Source organism: Microtus pennsylvanicus, chromosome 14, assembly GCF_037038515.1.
Source record: "Microtus pennsylvanicus isolate mMicPen1 chromosome 14, mMicPen1.hap1, whole genome shotgun sequence".
Lineage (NCBI taxonomy): Eukaryota > Metazoa > Chordata > Mammalia > Rodentia > Cricetidae > Microtus > Microtus pennsylvanicus.
The window spans coordinates 10523226-10541489 of record NC_134592.1 but is presented as its reverse complement, the minus strand read 5'-3'; the positions used below and the strand labels follow the sequence as shown (position 1 = coordinate 10541489).

Here is an 18264-nt window from a genome sequence, read left to right as displayed (position 1 = left end):
CCCCCCCCAAAACACACACACACTGACAACCCTGCAAACATGTGCACATGGGAGAGCACATACACATACACACTTTCTACAGCTTAGGACTGGGCCTGGTGACCTCTTAAAACCTGCTTCTCCAGGACTTCACTCCCATTCTCCAAAATCCTAAGCAGCACTGTTCCCGCTGCAGTGTCCAAAGGGCTCAGGACTACTGTTAAAAGCAGACAGCACTGGTGTATGAACCTTTCTCACGATTTCCCCTATGAGAGTCTAGTAGCCTAATAATACAAGGAGAGTCAGCATAGACACAGGGGGACTAAAAGCCTTTGTATGACAATGTGCGGAGGTCCAAGAGTCTTAAGTAAGAAAGGGACAAGGGACTGTACCAGCCAGGGGCGGGTCATGATGGGGGAACGCACAGAGACAGCTGACCTGTGCTCAGAGCTCACAGGAGCTCATCGATGCTGGACCAACCTAGGCCCTCTGCAGATGTGTGACAATCCTGTAGCTTGGTCTCTTAGTAGGGCTTCTAACAGTGAGAGCAGGACCTCTCCCTGACACTTAGGTGGCTTTTGGTAAACTATTCCCCATACTGGATTACCTGGGCCCGCCTCAATTTAAGGGGAGGAGCTCAGTCCTGCCTCAACTTGATGTGCCATGCTTTGCTCAAGCCCATGGGAGGCCTGCTCCTTTCTGGATGGAGATGGAGGAGGAGTGGATGGGGGAGGGGAGTAGATGGGAGAGGGGAGGGTCAAGAGCAGAGGAGGGAGGAGAAACTGGATGGTATATAAAATAAATGAAAAAATGTTATTTAAATAAAAAGATTTAAAAAAAAACTTTGCTTGAAAAGCCAAGCCTTGAGTTCAAGCACTTCACTTTAAAAAGAAGCTAACAGTCACATATATGATACGCAATTTTACAGTTTGAAAACTCCATTCCTTAAATCCTGCCCCACTCAATGTCCCATGAAACCTTATGACAATAGAAACAAACAACAAAAGTGTCAAGTTAAGTGTGTGGGGCAAGAAGATACATGGGCTTCTTGAACAAACCTCCTGAGGGTCAGCAGAGAACCACGACAGATCACAAACCACCCAAATTATATTACAGAAGATATGCCAAGAGCTGCCTGTTAGTCTTAATTTGAGAGGAACACCAACGCCCAGACTCAGCACGCCTACGAACATGTTAGGGTGGCACAAACAGTTACAGGACAGGAGAGCAGAGCTCCGAGATGTAGCAGCCTTCCATGTAGCTAGTAAACCAGAGGAGACTGGGAACGCAGAAGAACGGCTTACATTGCTAGAGACTTCTGTGTTGTTTAATTCTTTTTGATTTTTTTAACAATGGAAATGAAAATTAACTTTAATGACTGAATGAGTTTGGGAAACAGTGATCTAGTTCAATAAAGAGGGAAAAAGGAAACACACGGATCAGATATTTAAGGCTACATGAATTTTTTTTTTTAATTTCAAGCCTATCATCAGTTTTAAAATATTTCTAAAGGAGAAAAAAGGACAAAGAATGTAAAATTACATTCATTAATGAAAATGTAAAGCATGCTACTATTCCTTAGTCCTACTAATTAAATTAAGCATATCTAAATTAAGACAAAAATGTAATTATAAAAGTGTAATTCTTCTTCCTTGTACAATTTAATATTGTTAAGATCTGAAAGACTACCAGAATTAGCAGGACAGTCTGCTTTGAGTGCTTGGCACACAGCGCATGTGCTCTGGCCGCTGTATAGATGCAAAATAATCATTTTCAGCATTTCTTTAATCTATTTATAATATGACTAATAATAACAAAGCAAGCTGGCACTGAGAAGCAGGAATCAAACTCAACTAACCCTGCAGACTAGCAGTGCTGAGAAATTTAGAATGATCTGTTTTTCTTATCCCCCTACCTGTGGGGACCAGGAAGTCCTCAGCACAGAGAAAGCTTCAGCCCCACACTGCCTGGAACCCAAGAATGCGGAGGAACAGGACCTGCCTTCCTCCTTCACAGAATCAGCCACATGAAGATGCTTCCTGTCTTCATTCTCCCAGCCCTGCGCTTGTGCCCAGAACCTAGCACACAAGCCTCCCCCACACACATGGGCTCCTGAGCAAAGCAGGTAATCAAAGAAGGCAAGGAACAGAATGGGACAAGGGGTGAGAAAGAGTCAGCAGAGGGGGAAAAAGGGCTATAAGAGAAAAAGCCAAAACGATGGAAAGTTTTCTTCAATAAACCCATACTTGTAAGAAAAAAAGAAAAGTGGTTTGTTCAGTCTGTGATCCAGTAAGACAAGAAAATGAATGTGAGAGCTACGGTTGTGATTTCTGAACACACAAGGGCAGTCGCTGCAGTTTCTCAAAGTGGCCTAAGACTGGCACTCTTGGTTTTCAGTATGAAGAAGACACACAGCTTCTACTACAGGGAAACAGGAAGCAGCAGGGTTTGCTTCTGCTTGTCCTCCTGGTGGGAGCTGGCAAGGGGAAACAGAAGCCAAGAATATCCACCCAGAAGCTCAGCAGCCTCCAGACTCAACCCCCAGAGAAAATCTTTACCAGGCCATTGGTATGATTGCACATGTCCCATAAAGGAATCAGGGCCAAGGTCACCCGGGAGCCATCCTCTGTGGGAATTTGGTTTTGTCGTGTCATAACTGAAGAGACTGCCCACCTGTGACAAAAAGAAAATAAGAGAATTAAGAGTGAACTATCTAAAGCCACCTGCATGAGAATGCACACAACCAAACAGTTGGGGTTACTGAAGGGCTCCCAGTTTTCAGGTGTTTTCATGCCATTTAGAACTAAATTCAGGATTGAGGGAAAGGAGGGGCAGGAAACGAAGGCAATGCAAGGAAGAATGCTAAGAGGAGGCAGGAGCAGCAGGGGCCTCAGCTCCCTTCTCACCCAAATGTTGACCCTACCCTGTTCTAAGCCTCCACTGACAAGTGGTTGCTGTCTCTCCTTTTCTAAGGTGTGTATGAGATGTAGGACATGACACTTTTATTACATTGTGTAGTGCATTAACTTTTTGTTCAAAACAAATCCCCACTTCACACTAATATGATCTGGTCAAAAGAGAAAAAGCTTCTTTAGTAATACTTAACACTAATGTTAAGCTCAAGTCACTTGCATTACAGGTTCACAGCAGTTTCTAAGTGGCTGTCAAAATGCCAGTGCTTATCAAAGCTGCTCACAGTGGCTTCTGGGACCGCCCAATTTCAGCACCATAAGTGGTCACAGCAGGTCATTTGCTCATGAGCTTCCCTCACCAGATCCTGCATTTCCTCAGAAACCACCCTTAACACAGTGCCCCTTACACCAACCTGTAGTCCTCGTAAGTGAAAGAATCCTTCAAGGGCAGTTTGTTGGCATGAGGATGGGTCTGGGAATGAGTGGTTTTAGGAAGCAGAGGTGAAAAGAGAAAAATGGAAAACAGAAATCAGTCAGCAGAATTTCATTATTTAGTTGCTAACAGAACTAACAAGAGCCAAATGAAGCAGGAGGCGTCCAGCCGCGAGACTGAGGGATCAGCATGCTATTGTGCCCTCATACATCACTGTCAACTTAATTTGTTGTGCCCAGTGGCCGCCATAAATCTGCTCCTTCATAGTTCGATCCCGGAACCCACAGACACCACACAAAACAGTTTAAGGTGGACTGCCTTCACAAAGCAGGCACACCCACTGTTTTGAGCACCAGCTCTGAAGGAAACACCAAAGCCTGCTAAGCCAGAGGGCTTGCCTATCTTGGGGGTCTCATCCTATTACTGGATTTTAATCTCTTTATATCACAAAAGGCACCACTTATAGGTGCTATAGTGGGGGGGGGAGTTTTTTCACACTCTCTAACTTATATCACTTGATGACAATCGACTTATGTGCAAATGAATTATTTACACAGTAAATGTGGATCAAACACAGGAAATCAAGCACAGTCTCGTGAGAATGAAGTAAATCTTACAAGTAAGATAAAGATAAAACAGACCAGCATTATTTTAAATTATTCCTTTTGTCTAGACAAAAGAACATTTAATAAAATACCCCAAACTTCATACACAATAGAAAATCTTATAATTTCACATTCCCTCGTCACAAGTCTCTTCTCTTTTGACCTTTGAGCACTTAAAACTTTGTCTCAATTAAGAAATTAAAAGCTGTAACAGTGTGATTTTAATCTTTACTTTCAATTACAGTCTGATAGACAGATTGCAGCAAGTGATCAGATGAACAAATGGTCGCTTCTGAGCTTGAGACAAGATTCTGCCAGAGCCGATCCTGCGCCTGTTAATGTGGCTCCGTGCAGCACGCAGCTTTGACTCCAGGTACTGGCACCACCAGTGCACTGTAATTCATCATCGCTCCCTGTAATGTGCTTGCTGGCACTGTGTGCAGGGCAGTAGGGGATGAGGTACAAGTGGCTCAAACCGTAAATCAATTAGAAAACAAAAGCTTGTGCTCAGTGCACAATCTTAGGCAAATTATATATTACAAAAGGCGGCCAATTGGGTGTTAGCTCCCAGGTGCCGGCTTTTCTCCTCTTCTTAGCCTCATTTTAACCCTTTGGAAGAAAATTCAAAATGTAAAAATATATTCATATAACCTTTAAGATGCACGTTGGGACAGGTGTAAAGGTACACACTTGTAAATACCAGCACCTGAGAGGCAAAGTTGGGGGGATCAAGAATTTAAGAGCTGCCTATACTGCAGCTAGAATTTAGCATTAAAAAAAAAAAGAGAGATACAATGAATATTTGTACTAACAATGTGAAATGAAATGAGAGACTTTAAGCAATATACACAATAGTACACCACAAGGCATTTCCAGTCTGACTCAGAAAATGCCATGCCTGGGAAGGTCTGTTCCAGAGCCTGCAGACTGACAAGTAACTATATGATGTGCTCTGAGGCCACAAAGTAGATTTTCCTCTTAATCGTTAAATTTAGCAAAGACAGAGCCCAGGTTTCCCTTTAAATAGCAAATCAGCATGAGACCCTCTCTCCTCCCAAAACTAACCTGGTAAGAATTAAAAGGAAAAACTTCAAAATAGTAAAGAAAATGGATCCTATTGATAAATTTTCCTTTCTCTTATAGTAAAATGAAATCTCACAGTATCATATTATTGAGAACTTTGCCCACCCAAGATGTGTCTTTTCCAAGTATAAAAGATGAGAAAATGTTATTTTTTAAAAAATATTTTAATTTACTTCAACTGTGACATTTACTACAGCCTACTCAAATTTTAACGCTCTCCCCCTCAAAAGTTTGATATTAACTAGGAAAAACAATGACAATTTTCAGTTTTCAAAAGAACTTAAAGACTCTACCAACAGTTGAGGATCTTCAGACGGCCTTGGATTCTTTGGGAGCATGGGTGACCACTCCAGGCCAAGAGCTGGTAGTTTACACCAACGTGCTCCTTCCAACAGTTTACATACTTCCTACATTACCTGACAGTCCTGATAAAAATCATCACAAGCAAAACTTCAATAAGAAAAAAACATTTTCAGATAGAGGTTGACTATTCTTTTTTCTATGGTTATATAGTAATTTTGGAAAACATTAGAAAATTGTTCTAAAAAAACAGGGTGTGTCTAGTACACAAAATTCTAGTATAAAAGCCAGTCTGCACTGACACATGAACTTAACAGTTAGATTGAAGCAAAATGGGACACTGAGGTGGCCCTTGGCTTCTTCCTCAGCAGGGCTCTCACTACTGTGACACGAGCGCCATCTATTGGCGACATGGAAGAATACATGCAATCCCTACCAGCAACACTACAGCAACGGGGGGCTTTCAGCTTCACTTGAATAAAATCATGCTTCTAAAATACCAAAACAAAATCCACACCTTTCATCTAGTCATGTTTACATAGTACTCTTCAAGGACTTGGAGGTATTCAATATCAAAAATAATTAAGCTATACTTTTTAATTTAATGTTAGAAATAAAAGGCTTCCCTTATTTTGAAAAAATGAAAAAAGACAAACGATTACAATTTTCATTTAATACTTAGAGAGAGAATTTTTTTTTTTTTTTTGGTTTTTCGAGACAGGGTTTCTCTGTAGCTTTGGAGCCTGTCCTGGAACTCCCTTGGTAGACCAGGCTGGCCTTGAACTCACAGAGATCCACCTGTCTCTGCCTGAGAATTTTTTTTTAATCAATCACTTTCACTGTTGCCTAAAATTAATTTGAAGTGAACTGAAAGCTTCTGAAATGTCCTCACATGAAAATATTCAAACTCCTAGTACATGGCAAGAACACTCTGTTCCATTCTGGGAGTAAACCACTACGAGCCCATCCTTCAACAGGAACCTCATTCTTGGTGGCCAGCTGATTTTAGTAGCTACAGTTTCCTAGACAAAGATCCATGTGGAACGGGGTCCAGAATATCCCCAAATAATACATGAGGACCAGGCCTCCAAGGCAGAGGCCTCACAGGAGCCAGCCAGGAGCCCTGATGATTCACTCACTCACTGCTCTACCCGAAACCCTAGGAAACAGATGCTGAAACAGGACATAGGTTTTCTTAAGAATCCTCTGTAGCAAATGGTTTTTAGTTCTTGAGCAAAATAAATACTTGAGGCTGAGGAAATAAACAACTGACACCATTCTTATCAGACAGGGAGATGCCAGGCTTACTCTCTAAAGGCAGGGCTGTTGATACATACCTGTCATCCCAGTTACTTGGGAAGTGGATGCCAACCTAGGCTATATGGATGGAACTCTGCCTCAAAAATAAATGAAAACAAAAAGGATTCTAGAATCTGAATACAGGGTCAGGCAGGTGACCCTCTAAAGCACTCTCTCACTCCCTTTCCCATCCAAAGGAAGCATTCTCCTTGAGAAACAGCAATGCTGTGCCTAGTAAAAATAATCACTACGTTTGGGAAAGATTAATATCTAAAATTGTTTGTTTGGCTTCAATAAAAAGAAGCAATATTGCTAAATATGTAAGTATGACATTTTGAAGAATTTACCATATTGCATGGGTCTGGTAGTGATGCTTAAGGAAATTAAAAACCACTACAGTCAGCATAGTTGATCCTTATTAAAGTTCTGTCGTGAACTATCACTCACATAAAACAAAAATAAACCATGAAGAAATTTAAATAAAATCTATGGATTATAAGTGTTTGAAGATGGAAAAATGAATGATATTCTGGCTTTTAAAATTGATTTAGCATGCAGCTTCTCTTTATAGTCCCTTGATAAAAATGAAATCTCCCTAACAAATACTTAATAAAACCTGTCAATATCTCTGAAAAGAAAAATGACACAAATGCATTAAGTATTAAATACCCTTGGAAAAAGTCACATATTCCATGAATTTTTGATGTACTATCTTGACATTAATGTAAAACCTTGATATTTATAATTGACAGATATTTAATAAAGTATAAAAGAAGATGGTTGCTATGCAGCATGCAAATTCCTCAGGCTGATCAGAGAGGAGAGATATAGGGTGCACTTACATTAAATAAACAGTTACTGTGCGTCACACAAATCAGCTGCAGTCTTATTTTAAGCTCTTACAACAAACCTCTGTGAAGAACCAAAACAAGCATACTCCATTATTACGTGGCTCCCTAATCCAGAAGCATTTAGTATGCGAAGCAGCTTTGAAACATTAATAGTTGTGCACAGGAACAAAATGCATTTGAATTAAGGGTGTTTTTGTGTTTAACACTGGGAAATAAGAAGTTGTAAACATTTTAAAATGCACTTGTATGAATATGGCTAAGTATTTTCTAAAACAATTCTCAAATGAAACAAATTTAACCTAAAGAAAGGCTGAAAAAACACTGAGGAGAAAAGAAAGATTCCAGCATTAAAGGGACTAGAGCATGAATGTTCCCCAAACCCACCAAACCTTCGCTGGAGTCTCTCGTATGTCTGAACTACTGTTTCAGGAGGCCACCCTGAATACAGTCATCCAGAGACATTCAATATGCTAAAAGGGAAGTTGGTCAGTCTATAAAAATGACTCCTAAATACCATATTTTAAAGAATTTACAACTGTTGCAATGCATAATCAGTCCTAAAATATACATGGCAGTCCAGCAACTGCTCTTCTAAACAGCTATGAGAATGCATTTTGTAAGTTACACCTGTTTGTTCAGATTAAAAGCCATAGTACTGTGTCATCAAATTGATATGATTAAAATACATATATTTTGCATGACTTAAACATATATTAAAAAGGACAGTTGGATTCATCTGCCAAAGACAAAGATGGTACCATTTCTCTTATAGCTAAAAGGATGAAACTAGACACAGAACTTTACATCTGATCTTGGGGTGGACACAGTCATGTATGCTTCACAACTGGATGCTTTGTGGGGCTTTTGATAGAACATCATCTGATGTAACACTGAGAAGTACCTCAGCAAATCAAGCAAGAAAAAAGAGAAGAAACAGATTGCCCCTGTGGGCCAGGTCCTGAGGGCCTGGATGGAGCCCTTTTCTTTTCAAGAAATACCAAAGGAAGAGCAATTTCCCTGGAAGGAGGCAGAATAAAGGAGAGATGCAAGATGGGAATAAAAGGGAGGCGGGAGGCCAGGGCTGGAGAGATGGCTCAGTGGTTAAGAGCACTGGCTGCTTTTCCAGAGATCCTGAGTTCAATTCCCAGTACCCATGTGGTGGCTCACAACCATCTGTAATGAGCTCTGGTGTCTTCTTCTAGCCTTCAGGCATCCATGAAGACAGAATACTGTATACATAATATATCTTTTTTAAAAATTTTTTAAAAAGGGAGGCCAGACACTGGACATGACATTAAGTCACCAAGGCAAGCTGGAAACAGCATACATACAGGAGAGCACGTTTCTAGGAGTCAATGGACCTTCTTCTTGTACTTTATTTTCTAAGTGGATACAGCACAGTTTAACAGAGGGACAAATTATAAAATATCTATTGAATCTACAACTTAGTTCTGATGGCCATAAATCAGAATCAAAGCATGGTTCATATATTTAGCTCTTGAAGGAAAAATCAATTTTTAAGACCTTTATTTTTAAGCACAGATTACATTCAACTCTTTGGGGAATTTTTTCATCATAAAGTTCTTCAAACTCACTCAATATAATCAAATAAAAATTTAACTACATCGATACACATCTAATCAAAACCTCCTGTTTTCCACTTCTATATAGTTTTTTCTAGCAAATATATATCATCTTAAAATGAAATTAGAATAACACTATTGTTCACTACATTAAAAAATACTTTTTAGATAACTGAATCTATAATCTACAGGAAATTTAAATTTAATTGCAGTTGGCTAAAACATTATAAAAACTACATCTCTGCAGTATATATTAGTTAACATGCATATATACCAAAGGACAATCAAGCTACACCAAACCGGACCAAAATAAACCACATATGGACTGTCAGTCACTTTTTAACTCAAATATTTACTGACTCTGAAAGAAAAAACTTGAAGGTAAGTAAACAGTAGACAATTATTAATGGAGGAGGGGATCTTAAAAAAGAAAGAAATTGATCCATCAACAAATTTTAAGTGCCTCTGATGGCAGAGGGAGACACAAAATTAACATCCTCAGAGGGTTAATACCTAGCAAAGCCAGAGGAAGGTCAAATAAGACAACCTAAGTATGAGAGGTCACAGTGCATCCCCACTTCAGAGTCACCTTCACAACCTCCCAGGTTCCCAGAGCCCTGTCACGCTAAGGTATTTCCTTTCCCTATTGGTAAGCTAGTGAGGCAGAAATACACCTCTAGCCACCAGCAGCGTGTCCCCAGGGCCTTGACAGAGCCTCAAAGACATCTTTCCTCCAAGGAAAGCCTTCTGCCAAGAGAGGACAGCTGTGACATGGCACCTGAGAAATGTCAACCTGCACAGGCCTGGACAGTAGGCAAGAACATGCCAAGTGACAACTTTCCAAAACAACACCGCTTCAAGGACCTAGAGCCTACTTTTTACACACAGAGACACACATACATATACACACAAACACATACACACAGAGAGACACGCAAATACACACAGAAAAACACACACACACACACACACACAGCAGAGCCTAGTTGAATGGGCTGAAGCTTCTGGAAACACCCCTTTCCCTCCCTCCTCCTTTCTTCCTTTCATTTCTCAGTAGAGTCTGTTCCTGAGCACACAGAACCTTGTCAATCTTTTTCAAATGTCTCTAAACACATCTTTATCTTAAGAATCCTGCAAGGGGCAAGACAAGACAAGCTCTCACTCCACCACCCTGTGTATACAGAACTGCTCACTCCAATCATGCCCTGCTCACCCTGGTAAGATTAGCTGAGGAAACTGCTGTACCATCTCAGAGCCTCCATTCAATCATCTAAAATCTACCTTTTTAAGTTTACTTTTATACCTTAGTCTCAGACATTTCTGCTGACTGACAAGAGGACTTAAGTACAATCAAGCACTATTCCTTGACCCATCAAGGGATCAGTGTTTACTCAGAAGCAGCATACATTTCCAATTCTCCACTCTCAACATAAACAACAACAACAAACACACACACACACACACACACACACACACACACACACAAAAGAAGAAATTGGCAGAATAGCAAAGTAATTGGTTTTTGTTGTTGTTGTTTTTGGTTTCTTGAGACAGGATTTCTCTGTGTAGCCCTGGCCATCCTGGAACTAGCTGTGTAGACCAGGCTGGTCTCAAACTCACAGAGACCCGCCTGCCTCTGCCTCACGAGTGCTGGGATTAAAGGCATGCATCACCAATACCCAGCCAAAGCAATTGTTTTATATGAAGATATTTTCATCAAAAAGCAGTTTAGCAGCATATGGTAGCACCTTTCTTTAATCCCAGCACTCAGGAGGGAGAGACAGGTGGATCTCTGCAAGTTCAAAGCTAGCCTGGTTCATAGAGTAAGTTCCAGACAAGTCAGGGCTACTAAGTGAGATCCTGCCTCAAACAAAAAAAACAAAACAAAACAAAACAACAACAAAAAACACATACTAGAAATATTTCAGCTTCCCAACTATTTTTCATTGTCTATGCTGGTGGAACAGCGTATGACCAGGGTCAGGAGTGTGCACTTTGAGCCACTTTCTTTACAGGGTGGCTGACATCCAGAGTGTACCTCTAACTCTTGCTCTAGAAAAGGAACGGCCTAACCAGATACAGGAAAGCACCTGCCTCCAGAGGAACAGGAGTACGAACAATGACCACCAGCTCTGTATTCTGTGCAGGTGATAACAAGACCTTAACCTGTGTATATCTAATCACCAAAATTCTTCCAAAAGTTATCAAGATCAGCCTCATTCTACTGTTGAGGAAACTGAGGAACAGAGAACTTAATAGAATGGCCCAGGCTAATAATGATGAAGCTGGAATAACAACCCAGATGTCCCTATTTGGGAGTTTAAGGAAAAGGCTAGCTGTCCTACTCCTGTTAGTGAAGTGCTGGAGTTCTCTCTGACAGTAAATGTACACTTGCTTCACCACCATGAGCTACAAAATGATGTGCATGGCCAAGTGTCCAGCAGTAATGACAAGACTAACAGTATGACTATTCAAACTGGAAGGAAAGGCACACATACAATACACCTCAGACCTGGAGGGTCTCTAGCTATCATGGGGCCTAGTTCCCCTCACAACATATTAACAAAAAAAAGAAAAAACAAACAAACAAAAAAAAACACTGGCTCTGGCTACAGCTCAGAAGCATGAAAGAGGCCTTGGCCTTGATGCTTAGCATAAACACAAGCATCTACCACCACCACTACCACCACCCTGGCCAGAAAACCTAAGTGTAGACACACACATACATTTACGCACATATGGCCCACTCCCCCCCCTTTTTTTTTTACATTTTTAAAACATAGAGACCATATACACAATTCATTTTCTGGTACTTTCTTACAGAATTGTGCCACACTGGCATTCCAACCACTTCTAATATTCCATTATCTGAAACTCCTATCAACTTCATGATAGATCTGAAGAGCTCCATAGACACCCCAGTTTTATTAATCATTGAACCTATCTACTTCCAAGTTTTACACTGATGGCATCTTTTGGCTACTTTCAACCCTCCTAGCCATATGAATAGCAAAATGGACTTTGGACCCTTAAATGTTATTCAGCCTGTAGTGGTTTAAATGATGGCCCCCATAGGTTCATATATTTGAATGTTTGTTTCTCAGATGGTGGAACTGTTTGGGAAGGATTAGGAGATGTGGCCTTGTTAGAGGAGGTATGTCACTTAAGACAGACTTTGAGGTTTCAAAGGCCCACAACAATTCCCAGTTATCTTTCTCTGCCTCCTACTTGCAGATAAGGATGTAAGTTGTTACTGTTCCAGAGTCATGCTTCCTGCTGCCATGCTTCCTGCCATGTTGGGCATGGATTTGAACCCTCTGAAACCATAAGCTCACATAAACTCTTCTATAACAGCCTTTGGTCATGGTGTCTTCACAGTAGCAAAAAAGTAACTGAGACACAGCCTTTAAGCCTAAAGGAAGTTAAGAAGCTGGAATTAATGGCCTGCCCACACTTGTAAATCCAGTACTTTGGAGGTGGTGGTATGAAGATCCGGAGTTCAAGGCCAGACTGGGCTACGTGTTTTTTAAAAAACAAAACAAAACAAACAAACAAACAAACAAATGGAAATCAAATTAAGTCTATGAGTAGTTAATAAGAAATAAACTTTAGGGGTACACTGAAGAATCCAAGAACTCACAGATATCAGCTCATCAGGACTCTGAAGAGCACAAGTCACTTTGGTATAATACTTTAAGCCCTTACAAACAGCTTAGGAGGGCTGCCACACTGAGAAGGTCCCTCCATCCTCTATGTGAACCCATACATCACCAACTGGTGGAAAGACCCACTGATAACAAAGCTACAAAGTCAAGGCTCCTGCTGTACCACATCCTGCCTGTGGCTGTTGGGTGAGAGCTCAGTGCTCGGCCCTCTGAGTGTTAGCCTGGGCTCAGAGAAGTCTGTAGACAACAAAAAGTCAAACACAACTGACCTCATTTCTCATGAAGCTTCAAATTTTGAAGAGGGCAGTTTCAGAGTATCTGTATATCTTCCCATGCCTAAAGGGCACAGAAGGTACCAAAGAGAAAATCCCCAACACGATTTCTACAGGCCAGTCAAGGCAGGACAACATGACAAACATTTTCACTCTGAGAGCTACACAGGTCTCTCAACAAGACCACAGAACTTTCCCTTGTGGCGTGAACTGTGCTGTGGAAATCTAAGCTACTGCCTTTGCATCTTCTGCAACATACTGCCCTGAGGTGTGACAAGTGACACACTTTAACACTGTTGGTGAACGTGCCTTTTAAAATCATAAAGAACTGAACAATCAAGTTAGTTCATTAGCGTCAGAACAAAATGTTACCACAGTTGAGACACTCGCCTGAATAACCACACATCATCTCAAATATTCATACCTCTAGGGGTGGTGGCTAAGAGCCTTTTGTTAATTAAGCAAAATGTATTTTATATTTCAAAATGGATTTTATATTTACTCTGTGATTATGGGTTGGATAAACATCTTTCAAAAGTTTGTGTGTTAAACAACTGGCCCCAAGAAGTGTCATGAGCTTTCAGGAAGATAAATGCTTAAATTACGGGGGATATAACCTCCCATAAAGGATTTGGGAACCCAGCCCTCTTCTTTTGCTTTCTGATCACAAAGTGAGAAGTCTTCTCCAGTCATGCTCCTAACATAGTGTGCTACCTCATTAGGAACCTCACAGGGGCCCCAAACAAGAGCCCTGATCTTGGACTGGAACTGTTAAAACTAATGAGCCAAAATAAATCTTTCTCAGATTTATTTCTCAGGTGTTTCATTATGTCAACACAAACCATGACAAAGGGCTAGGGTACAGGGTATAGCAATAATGCTCGCCAGGTAAGTATGAGGACTTTAAGTTTGACCCCTAGAACCTACATTAAAAAAGCAGGACATGGGCCTGCTTATAATCCCGGAGCTGAGAGACAGAGACAGGTGAATCCCTAGGGGAACACTGGCAGCCAAACTAGACAACATGGTGAGTTTGAGGCCAGTGAAAAACCCTGTTTCAAAAAACAAGGTGAATAATTTCTAAGAAGCAATAGCTGTGGCTATCTGCCACTGCCCCAACCCCCATGCACATAAACACATATACATTTCAAAGAAGAAAGCCACCTCAACACACACTGGATAGAAATTCCCTCTCTTGGAATAGGGCTGTAGCTCAGTAGTAACACACTTGCCTCGGATGTATATGATGCCCTAGCTTCAGTTGCCGGAACTATAAGAAAAAAATTCCCTCTCAATTCAGTATGATTACAAAATAGGAAGCATCTCTGCCATTATCTATGAAGAGAGGGAAGGGAGGTAGGCACCAGGATGTATGTCTCTGGTACTCACCCTCTATTTCTCTGTTAACATTAGAATTTCTTGGGGAAAGGGAGGCCTTACCTCCTCTGAGGAGTGGATGGTGGAGTGGACAGGAAGAGCTTGGAGATGGGCAGGAAAAGGGGAAGGAGGAGGAACTGGGGCTAGTATGTAAAGTTTAAAAATTTTTAAATAAAAAAAATTCTTGAGGGAAAAAATTCATGAAGAAAATTTTTGAAAAATGAGACTTCACCTATAAACTGATCAGGACACAAGTTCCAAAAGGAAAAAAGGAGCAGGGAGCCAAACTGCAGGGGGCACACCAAACAGGGAATATAAAAGACTGATATTTCTTTTTCCATAAAAAGTTCACTTTACCTCATATTTTCCTAATCAAATGCTTCACTGGTCAACAGCTTTGAAATGGATTTTACTCTTGCTCCCCCTCAGAGGAAATACTATCTCACATTCTAAGAGTAAATCCAATCTTGTTGGGAAAGTCAATTTCTTGAAACAATTTTTTCCATGAAAGAATAGTTTAATTAGTGTCTGTCTTTTAAGCATGATGTAGGTGATGAATAATTGTCAATTGTTCACTTGGAACAGAATGCTAGGAAGTCAATATATTGATTTGAGCTATCTTTCAAATAAACATGATATTTGACCATAGTCACAGACAAGTAAAGATTTCAGAACTGAGTTTTGAATAGTGGTCCAGCTGATTCCTAACCCAGAGACCGTAAACTCTGGGAACACTTTGCAGTGCTGCAGGAACAGTATTGCAGTGCAGCAATGGTGACATCAGAGTAAAGATGTAGGCAGTGAACGGGTGGCTCTTAGAGACCTCCTGGGGGATTTCCCTGGCTTCGAGCAGGAACAGACTAGGGCGCAGGAGATGAAGAATAAATGCTATGATTAAAGATCACCAGCTCGTTATTTCAGAGGCATCAGCCCATAAACTAAGACAACAAAGTAAGGACAGAGAACAAAATGAAGAAAAATGAAGAGACAGCAACATAAGCAATGACCAGGTCTCTCACTTAGACCATGGGTTCTGCTTTAGCTTCCAAGGGAGGACTCTGCCTCAGCAGGAGGAAAATACAAAGACACTTAAGAGGAAGGCAGGACTTCTTATCACATGGCCTTCTCTTTCTCCATAGTATAAAAATGAAGAAAGCCAGAGACAGGGACACGTGACTATGCCAATCTAAGATAACAGTAGACTCCTACAAGAACATGTGGATCTGCCAATGGTTATATATGCATCAAAGTCTAATGGGAGGTACCTGGATTGCCTGTAGTGTTCCAGGGACACAGAGATACATACCAGCCCATGGGTAGCTCAGGGACCCGTCATAGTAAGCATGGTCTTACTTTAAAAACTCCCTATTCTTTTTAATTATATGGCTCCAAACAAAGAAATAGGCTGGAAACTATTTCCATGTAGATGATTTCTGCAATACCACACTGCACCAGGTTTGTGGGGCTAACGAGTCTGCTACAAAATGAAAGATGAACAGACTGCCTTCCCAGGATAACCAGCAAGTGTTGTGAACACCTTGGTGTTTAGCTCTGTTGGGGGAGGAGCCATGGGAGCTGGTGCACTCAAGGATAAAAAGAATGCACATGGAAGGAGCTTCTGTCCAGCCCAGCAAATCCTGGTTATTGAAGTGCCCCCCTACCCACATCCAATCAAACTCAGTGAATGGGGGGGGGGGGTTCCAGCTCCACAGGCAAGTGACCTGGAAACAGTATCTAGGCCTGCTGCCCTCGGAGGAGGATTCATAGCCAAGAGTGAGAGCTCAGTAAGTGTGAGTGGCTCCATTCTTCAATCACTGCCACACTTGTTCTGTGCACGTCAGTGAATCATCATCAACCCAGAACAGGCTGTGTGGTAGGGACTGTGCCTGCACCTGGGATGGACTTACGCTCAGTGGCATAAAGCAATCCAGCACCATTGGAGTTTAGTCTCAGCCTCAAACTACTCAGGCTGTTGAAGATGGTGCAGAAGAGAATCTCTTCCTAAACACTTAATGAATCTACTGCAAAAAGAAAAAAATCTGTTTCCCCATCTGCACTTCCAGACACATATAATAAAGTGACATTTTCCAACATAGGCTTTTAGATCATTGGCTGTGTCATTTAGACTCTACTCGGCAAAATGACCATTATTCTTTCTATTCACCTTTTAACCCCTGAAAGAGTTGCACAGTCTGGAAGTCATCTTAAGCCATTCATCATTTATCCCTCAAAAAACTTGATGTAGGAAACAGTCTTCCTGCCCATTTTCACACTTTCCAGATTGGAATAATTTCCCCCTCCCACTGATTCATTTAGCCAAATCCTACAACAAAGTTTAAGATTCGTCTTCCTTTAAACTTTCATGTGACCTCCTGTGACCTCTGAATTCTTAGCACATGCAGCCTGCAGAACACTACTGGTCTCTGACTTCACGCCATAGTGAACTTCTATTTGGTTGCTGTGTGGCATTCATTCAATCATTCCTTCACCTGGGAAATATTCATGGAGTCTATCCAGAATATGAGAGAAAATAAGGGCACAAGACAGGTCTGGTTTCCTGCCCTCACTAAGCTTCCTGTCTGCAGAAGGCAGACGCTGATCAAGACACGCATAGGGTGAGAGCTTCGAAGGGGAACAGAGCAGGACGAGTGGGCTATCAGGGAAGCCTAAAGGCCAAGGAAGGGTGGAGGAAGGACCTGAGATCTGCTGCTAGACTGGAAACAATTCAGTGCTGGTGCTACAGTCGTACCCCTTGGTCATAGCGGCCACTGTCTGGCTTCCCCAGAAGTCATAACACATTTTGAACGAAAGTAAATGTCTACTCATCTTGTCATGCACACAGCCAATGTATGGATTCCTTTTCAATATTTTAAAGACATTATCTTTGGGACCAAAAAAAAAAGAAAAGAAAAGAAAGAAAAGAAAAGGACATCCTCAAAGGTTTGGGGCAATTTCAGTGAACACCAGGAGACTAGGGCAGGACAGGAGAGAGCCCCAGAGCACTTGAAGTTCAAGAACACCTTGACCTCCTGTGCCTGCTCAGAGCCCTGTTCATCAAGATGGGCAGAGGCTTTCCTTACCTGTTTCTGCACTTGGACTCCTCTCTTCAACACAGGATACTATTTGCCTCCAAAAATGACTTCCATAGGAAGAGCAGGCAGAAGCTGTGATAGTGATGTCAGCTAAACTAGGCCCACATGGTTCTGAGGGAATCTGGTGGTGGCAGGGATGTCTGGAGTGTTTCTTGTCAGGCCCTTATTACAATCTGCATCAGCAAACCCCTGGGTACAGACCAGATAGCTTCTCCATTTGTTTCAGTGGAAACTTTTAGTAAAGACATTTACTAGTAATGAGAATAACCGTATCTTTCAATCTGCTATCTGCCTAAAGTATATGTCCATAAAAAAAAAAAGCAGAACTTATGCCACTGGGTGTGGTGTACGCCCAAATAACAGCACGGGAGGAGGAAGGAAGATCTCTTGATTTTTTTTTTGGTCATTCCTGGCTATATATCAAATTTAGGTAGCCTGGGTTACATGAGACAATGTCCTTTGTTTTTCCTTTTCTTTTTTTAAAGCAAGCACTAATGAAATAAATGTAATATTTTCTGTGAAATTCTCATAAGCAAATAGGTGTGAGGACTGTAGGATGAACTACATCAGCAACAACAAAAAAAGGAGGAAAAAGAACAGATATAAAATCTTTAAAAAGGTTTTTATCAACCTCAGAAAAATAATCAATTTAAAGTAACTAAATATTGCTGCAGTCAGGCCACAATAGTGGCACACAACTTTACCTGAGATATTCCATGTCCCCTTTATTCTACCAAAACCCTCTGAAGCAGAAGCTCATCAACTCAACAAAGTGGTGCTGTCTGCACCAGTCTTCATAGGAGATGGAATAGC

At 41.2% G+C, this 18264-nt stretch overlaps 1 protein-coding gene across 1 annotated transcript in view; it reads right to left on the bottom strand.

Annotated features, from left to right (window-relative positions):
- Setd3 (SET domain containing 3, actin N3(tau)-histidine methyltransferase) overlaps positions 1–18264 on the bottom strand; it is a 69670-nt gene that overhangs the window by 9784 nt on the left and 41622 nt on the right. Inside the window, exons 7-8 of the mRNA XM_075947248.1 lie at positions 3305–3363; positions 2538–2652 (exon numbers count right to left, since the gene is read on the bottom strand). Of these exons, the coding sequence (XP_075803363.1) occupies positions 2538–2652; positions 3305–3363 (174 nt within the window). The remainder of the gene's footprint in view (positions 1–2537; positions 2653–3304; positions 3364–18264) is intronic.